This window comes from Colletotrichum orchidophilum (genome assembly GCF_001831195.1).
Source record: "Colletotrichum orchidophilum strain IMI 309357 chromosome Unknown Scaffold_177.1, whole genome shotgun sequence".
Taxonomy (NCBI): Eukaryota; Fungi; Ascomycota; class Sordariomycetes; order Glomerellales; family Glomerellaceae; genus Colletotrichum; species Colletotrichum orchidophilum.
This window is the reverse complement of record NW_019173133.1, coordinates 1-7,895: the sequence shown is the minus strand read 5'-3', so window position 1 is coordinate 7,895 and position 7,895 is coordinate 1. Positions and strand designations below refer to the sequence as shown.

At 52.7% G+C, this 7,895-nt stretch overlaps 2 protein-coding genes across 2 annotated transcripts; one reads left to right on the top strand and one right to left on the bottom strand.

Moving 5' to 3' along the window:
- Positions 1-2,346: 2,346 nt before the first annotated feature.
- On the bottom strand, positions 2,347-3,641 carry CORC01_13082 (WLM domain-containing protein; the record flags this gene model as incomplete). Its single annotated transcript, XM_022624700.1, has 3 exons — positions 2,347-2,556; positions 2,612-3,420; positions 3,464-3,641. 3 exons carry the CDS (start codon positions 3,639-3,641, stop codon positions 2,347-2,349), a joined length of 1,197 nt encoding a protein of 398 aa, XP_022468777.1.
- A 1,803-nt stretch (positions 3,642-5,444) lies between these two features.
- CORC01_13081 (endothiapepsin) lies at positions 5,445-6,999 on the top strand (the record flags this gene model as incomplete). Its single annotated transcript, XM_022624699.1, has 3 exons — positions 5,445-5,880; positions 5,928-6,413; positions 6,482-6,999. 3 exons carry the CDS (start codon positions 5,445-5,447, stop codon positions 6,997-6,999), a joined length of 1,440 nt encoding a protein of 479 aa, XP_022468776.1.
- Between the last annotated feature and the right edge of the window lie 896 nt (positions 7,000-7,895).

Genomic DNA, 7,895 nt, shown 5'->3' with positions numbered 1-7,895 from the left:
TGTGTGACAACTGAACATATTCACCTTTTGCACTAAACGGCCTCACATCTCCTGTATCTCTTCCTTCCAGGCCCATGGCATCACCTCCCGCGTGGTTGCCGGCTTACGCCCACAGGCATCCACATTGTCATTCAAGCCTAGACGATGGATTGAGGCTCCCGAGAGGCTTGTATCATTGTTGTGCTGTCCAGCTGGTCCCCTACCATGCAGAGAGAGAGGTCAATATCGGGTTGTTATGGATATTGTAATCCACTGCCTTTTCGCTGCCGTGCTGCCCAAACTGAGGCCTATGACGGCTGAGATTGAACCATGCGCCAGTCCAACACATTTGCCTTGGTGCTACGTGAGCTGTTAAACCCCACGACGATGACGGCAGAAGAGTATCCCTCAAAAGACGAGGCGAACCTGAAATACGGGACAGTATGGGGCGTCTCCGGATGGGACAACTCGATAAAGCTAGCAAGAATGGGATCTTGCCCCAAACAAAGTAAAGATAGGCGCTTTATGCCGCTGCAGAGAGGGACCCCGACCCTAAGAGAGGCACAGCACACACCACACCACTGTCTTCCTCGTCGACGTTCGGGGCATTATTTTTCCTTTCTGTGAGCGACATTCTCATTCTGCTGATCCCTTCTTTGTCTTGTTGCGATCCGCGTGTCTGGCCGAGTCCGTCAGGTGTGCCACTTCGGCATCCTCTTGATTGCCAAACAGAATGTTGCAGTTGTTTCTGTCAGTTTCAAGCTGATTTCTAGAAGCAAACCCCGGCCAACCCGATCCCAGCCGCCTCCAATCGATCCGGCCTTCATTCATATACGCATAAACCATGACCGGGCGGTGACAGTGGCAGGCATCGACGGCCGATGGAAAATGTCTAGCACGAGCTAGATCAAGGAGAGTAACGTCCGTGTATCCGTAGACCCTGGGGAAATACAGCTTTGTAGCGAGCTTGCAATTAAGCGTGGTCTTGGCTGCCACCATCGTCAAGGGCTGCTCTCTCTTCATCAATAGACTGGCAATAGATCGATTTTCGAATCTGCGGTGCCGTTGGATTCCGATGCTTTGCTCTTGTCTGCCGCAGCAGCATGAGGCCATAATGACAGAGGAGGGGATGACCGCAGCTATGCCCGTCGCGTGTCCGGGCGATCCCGTTGGTTTGGTTTGATGTGTGTGACGTTCGCCTGTCCTCGTCCATACATCGACCTGCACACTGACAAACTGTCCTGCCATGCTGCTTAGGGTGCTCTTCAATTGATTGCATATATCGGGGTTGTGGCTACTCCGCTTGGTCCCCGCGTGAATGCAGCACAGATCTTCGTTCGGTGAGTCTTTTTCCAGCGTTGGCCCATCCACTCACAAGCTCTGGATACTTGGTGGTGATGCCTACTACGCTGAATTCGGATAAACGCAAAGACTTGGGCTTTGACCATCTCCGACTGGCGTCGTCGGTGACAAATTTGCCCTGCGTCCAGACCTCACGGCCGCTCCATCGATCGTAGATCTCCTACTCGAACGGGTCTAGTCCGCAAGCACTCAAGACGCCTGGACCGGGATGGCTACAGACCCGACCAGGGCCCTGGTCGTCTTCTCCATATCGGTGCGCCTTCAGTGCCACCAGACCTGCGTGATACAACGCAGATCATCTGACCCTGGCCATGCTGGCAAGGACCAATCAGCCTGGTGCAGCACCACCCTTGTTTTGACAGACCTTTGCTGCCCGAGCGTGTCTGCCCTGCGGCCCCAGCCCATTGTTGACGTCATCTTGGTATTAGCAGCTTTGATTGGTCGTCGGTGTTGCCCCCGAACTGTCAGAACGCAACCAGAAGCCATCGAAACTCGTAGACAAAAGTAGCTCGGTTGTGCCACTGAAAGATTCCATGCCATGGCGCATCTTTGTCCTTACATGCGCTGTGTGCATGCCACTCGTGTGCCGGCCATACAATGACTCGACTTCTCCCTCATTTACTTTGCTTGTCAGCGTAGTACTCGCATTAGATCACAATTGGTTGCGTCTCGTTTTCGACGTCGCCAAGAATTATGTCATTCCGTCTCGATTCCGAAACGCAGCCTTGCATCTGTCGCTTATAGCAATAGACGACATGATGCAGTGCAGGCATTGCAAAATCCCTTCGCTTGCAAGGATATCATCGGCCATTTCGTCATCTGGACCCTGAGAATCCAGAGAAGGACCCTTCACGTGCCCTCTGCAGTCCCCTTACCACCGAACTTGGTCCATGGTTTTTACCTCATCCCCGCTTTATCAGAGGGAATTGTCTTTCATCACTCCACATGTCGAACACGTCCACCACTGCCTTTCCATCATCGTCCCACAAAATGAACACTGCCAAGTTAGCGGTATTGCCGGCTCGTGTTGTTGACTGCTACTGCCAGTCTTCCCAGTGCTGTTGGTCTTAGGCGGACTACCTGTGAGATCGATTGTAGCTGGTCTTGGTTTGTTCTTCGCCGTTGCAGCCACTGATGCTCGTTGGCGTTGGCGTTCGCGTTCGCGCTTTTCAGCATTGGGTGTCCACACTTCACGTTGAGGATCTTGACCTCGTTCTGTGCCGCACGCATCGCAGCACAAAAAGCTCGCAGGATTATGAAGGGTACAGACTCCGCATGTCCAGCCCCGTTGCGGAGCCGACTGCGGCACGGGAGCAGATACAACTGGTGGCCGAATCTCTGGCCCTGGTACCGATGGGGGCCTCGTTTCCAGTCCTGGGATCGGCGGAGGGATATCATTACTTCCATTCCCGTGATCCCCCACATCTCCCATGACCGATCCTCCCCCGTTGCCAGTAGGGTTTTGCGCGGTTGGTGGGATAAAATAACCACCATACCGCTGGCGCTCTTCTTCTTGCACCAATTCCCAGAGAGCCTGGGCAATCGCAGCTTCGTTAGCCGCATCTTCTTCGGCCTGCGTACGGAATCCGTTCTTTGTAGCTGTCTCGGAGATTTGTTGAATCTCCCTGTCATTGTGATTCGTATTACCGCATCCTTGCAGCGTATTGTTTCTGCGCTCGATTGCGCCCACTATAGTTCGCCGAATATCTGAACCCACACTGGGACCAGAGCCACCAAGACGCTGGCCCGACCCCTTGGTCAGAGTACGGCGTTTCTCAGCAGATGCCCGCGCAAGCCGTCGGGCTTCATGCATCGGTATCCGGCCGCCCCCCAAGCGATGCCCGTCGGAAAGAAATCCTTCACCCGTATATCCTTTGCGAATGAGTGACTCGTGTTCGTCTCGAAGCTGGTTCCACAGCGCGTGGAAATTGCCATCGTGGGGTCCAAATACGATGTGAGAAAGCTCGTGAAGCATTGTATCGACTACATGCTCTAGAGGTAGGAAAAGTGATCGGTCGTTGGGATAACGTAGGCGGACGAGAATTCTCTGGCCTCTGTTGACATTAAGACCTAGGTAGGCTACGGTTATTGTATAGCTTGAAATCTCAGATGGTTGACTTACCAAGGAGGTTTGCTTGGTCGGGGTAGAACTCGGCTAGTTCTCGTACCTTCCAACCCCGAACTCGCAAGATAGGCTTGACCAAGGAGGCCACCTTTTTCAGCATCTGGAGGGCATCGGGGGCGCGCGGAAAATCCGCCAAGTGAGAGAATGAGAGAATGAGAGCATCGTGTTCTGGCATTTCGGCGTTGCGTGTCGTTGCGTGGTCGTAAATGTGAGGAAATAAAGTTGGAAAGATGCCAAATCGTCGTCGCAAGGAGGGAAATGAGGGGAAACAGCAGGAAGTCAAGGAGTGACGGGGTATCGAAGAGAATGACGGGGGAAAAGAGACTCATCAATAGAGTTCCCTAGAATAACATGGAAAAGAAGTCATTCGCATCGTAAGCAGAGGCTGACACGTACGAAGACGCGTAAGAAGACCTGGTGCCTTTCGGTGATAGAGGGGCGGCGTTTGTCGGGCGGTGAGTCTTGGACTGTCACTGACTGTTAGCAAATTGCGGTATTCCAAGCAGGGTGGCGGGGTATGCGGTGGTGACTAAGCCAACACCCAGGCCATGGAAGACCTTTGGAGTTGATTCACCTCCCAAGCCACCATTCACCTTACCCATGAACGCACCTGTCTCCCCTCCCTTCTTCGAACTTTGAATCATCAAAATTCCGATGAACTGGCATTGGCTAGTCAACCGAGAGCTTGATGCTGGATGGCCAATACCTGGCAAGATGAGTCTGTCCCAGCAGGATCTCGGACGGAAAATCAAGGCAACGACGCCTCGAAGAGATTAGCTTGCAGTGATCGACCTCGCCAAGCGACGGCACTATCCCTGGCTTGTTGCTCTTACCAAATTTGACGACGTCTCTTGGACACGCCTTGTCGATGGGCTGGGTAGGCAGGTATCTCTAGCTGGATCTCGGGCGAATCATCCATCAGATAATGGTTGCTCCGACGCATCTCAACTTCCACTGCCTGAGCAAGGCTGCAGCTACCGGCTCTCGGGAACCATCTGTTTCACTCCATGATGGCAGATATATTGACAACCGTCATACATGTTCGGGATGACGGCCGAAAACTCAAGCGATGATTTCCGAGTCACACGAGCTGTCAACTCGAGAATGGAAAGCGGTTTCAGTTTTGCATGAATCTCGTCGCACCTGGGCCACACACCCTCACAGAATCCCTTATTCTCCATATCTTCGTATTTGACTTTGTACCATCAAGCTGTATCGAAATGTGTCTATCCCACCCTTTTCATCGCATGTCTCTGCACAACTTCAGATGATTGATCTTTATTTCTCCTTTACATGTCAATGGATATCCTCACTTTGCTTCACAATTCGAGTATTGGACTTGCTGGACGTATCTGGATCTACTGAACAGGGGCTCGGCATACCAAGAAGTGGTCCCGGAAGTTCGGCATCGCGACCTGGTTGACCATGCGGACAGGGGTCGCATGCCCGACCGACAGTGTTTCGGAAGCCAAGCAGACGGCCATTCAAGCCGCCTCACACTGGCGGCGTACAGTGTCCGCGAGGAATCACATCTTGAGGTGATTGAAATGATCGACCGTCGCAGGTCGTCTACGGATGCGCCTTTTCGTGAGACTGTCCACTCGCCGTCGGCGGGCAGACTCGAACGCTTCAGCCCCTGGCGCCTACTTCAGGTCCTCGTTACCAGGCCCGGAAAGTGGAAATCTCTCCTTCTGTCTCGCGATTCGTCATTGCCTGGTTAATGATCCAACTAGTGACTAGGTATTCGAGCATTTCGAAACGGTTCAGAAGGTCGATCTATGCGTTGCTACAATGGTAAGCGAACTTGGCAAAAGCTTGTGTGCCTATTTCCCCAGGACGCTCTGCGCCTCCAAGTTTGTTGTTTTCCTTGTGTCACTATCTTCTTCTTCTTCTTCTTCGACCATTATTTGTTGAAAGCTCTGTGAGCTTCCTATCTGGCTTCACTCCTTCGCCAGACCTTTATCTTGTCCAAGTGGCCATGCGCTTTACCAAACCAGCTGCAGTGGCAGCATTCGTTCCCTTAGTTTCTCATTTAGTAGATGCGGCGCCTCGGAAAATAGAAGTCGCTACTCTAGGCGGCGCGGCCTTTCGAATCGAACAGGCTCCCAACCCCGACTTTTACTACGGAAATAGACGAGGACCTATCGCACTGGCCAGAGCCTACTCCAAATACGGACAACAGATTCCTGACGATTTACTGGGGCTCATTGATCAAATCCTTGGGGAGCTTGGGTTGCTCAACGGTGGTCAAGGCAAAGGCGGCCATAAGGGGGGCAAGGGGGGCGGCAAAGGAAAGGGCAAGGGAGGTAAAGGAGGCAACGCTGGTGCTGGTGGTTCCAAGGGCAATGGCACAACCACTGCTCCAGGAGGAGGCGGAGGTCATAGGGGGAACGGCACGAAAACCCCTCCAAGTGGTAAGTACATACGTTGACTTGTCTGGCTCAAACTCACAGGTCTCAAGGAGAGGTTGCCGCAATTCCTGCCGAGTTCGACAGCCAATATATCTGCCCTGTCCAGATTGGCACACCGCCCCAAACGATACCGCTCAACTTCGATACCGGGTCCTCGGATCTATGGGTCTTCAGTAGCGAGACGCCAGTCACCCAAGTCGTGGGGCAGACAATCTACAACATCAACGCCAGCTCAAGTGCCAAAGTCCTAAAGGGCGCTTCCTGGTCGATCTCCTACGGCGACGGTAGCTCGTCCCAAGGTAATGTCTATAAAGACACCGTCACAATCGGCGGCGTAACCGTCGAGAGCCAAGCCATCGAGTCTGCTACTCAAGTGTCTTCGTCCTTTTCTCGAAACAAGAACCAGTCTGGGCTTGTTGGGCTTGCCTTCGGGAATATCAACACTGTCGAGCCCGCCAAGCAGAAGACCTTCTTTGAGAATGCAATGTCCAACCTTGCCATGCCGCTGTTCACAGCAAATCTCAAAAAGGCAGCCGGTAAGTCCCACACCCTCACTGCCTCACTCCAAATTTCTTCGAGACTCCTGACTTACCACCATTTCAAGCCGGTAACTACAACTTTGGCTTCCTTGACTCTACAGAGTACACCGGCGACATCACTTTCGTTCCCGTCAACACGACGCAAGGCTTCTGGCAATTCACGGCCCAAGGCTTCGCCGTCGGCTCCAACGGCAGCGCGCCCACCTCTGCACCTCACGAAGCCATCGCGGACACCGGCACGACGCTCATGCTCTTGCCTGATGCCATTGTCTCTGCGTACTACCAGCGAATCACGAGTGCAAAATACGACTCGACCAACGGCGGCTTCGTCTTCAACTGCAAGGACCGAATCCCGTCATTCACCGTCGATATGGGCAAATACCAGGCCGTCGTCCCTGGAGATTTTATGAAATTCTCCCCGGTTGATGGCCAGACGATTGAGACTTCGACGACTTGCTTCGGTGGCATCCAGAGCTCCGCGGGTCTGCCTTTCGCGATCTACGGGGATGTGTTTCTTAAGTCACAGTTTGTGGTCTTCCATGGCGGGAACAAGGAGTTGGGATTTGCGAGAAAGCCCCTGTAATAAGGTAGACGCTGGACGTTATCTTTTTCATGATGCTTGGGGTGGCAGGATACGTCTTGATGGTTTCCAGCAGCCACCACCATAGACGGTATGTTTTGCTCATTTGGTAGAACAGATTCGAAGACACTTAGAAAATAATTTCTACCTCTTAGTCCATCGGAAACAAAGGCCTGTTCACCACAGGCACGCATACTTCGAAAGCACCGTTACAACCTCGTTGGAACCTCAGGTTGGTCCAGCCCACCCACTCACTCCCCCTTTTTTTCATCCCAACATTCAAGCCACCCATGGCCTCAGGAAACCTGGAAGGCAACCACGAAGCACCACGTCTACCCTTTATCTACAACTTCTCCTCTGATTCCTACCAGCCCTCGGGGACGCCCGGGGAACGCATTAGCCGAGCGGTTAAACACAGAGCAGAAAATTCCACTAGGGGGGTGGGGTTTTCATAGGTCGAGGGTTCGAGTCTGCTTGCTCAGGGCGCCCTGAGCGAGCAGACTTGATTCTCACCGAACTTTTAGGATAAATTTTCTAGAGATCATTCCTTTTTTGTTCTTTTTCTTTACTTGTGTCTGATTCACCAATTGGACCTCTTGGTCTGCGTGGTTCTTGAGGTGTGTTCTGAATAAAGTGGCGATGAGATGGGTTTATTCAACAGCGGTGTTTGTGAGTGGAAGGCACGTCGATTTCTCTCCTGCCTTGAATAATTTCCATACACGGAAAGTAAAATTGATGAGCCGCTCTCTTTTCCTCTCGATCAGTATTTGAGAACACCATACAAGCAGGCAGGGCCTTCTTCCAAGGGATCACGGGTTTACTATGCTCTGTCTATTTTCCACGCCCTGCAGACGAATGTGGCATCACATACGCTGGGAGCACACGGCCTTCCCCCCCCC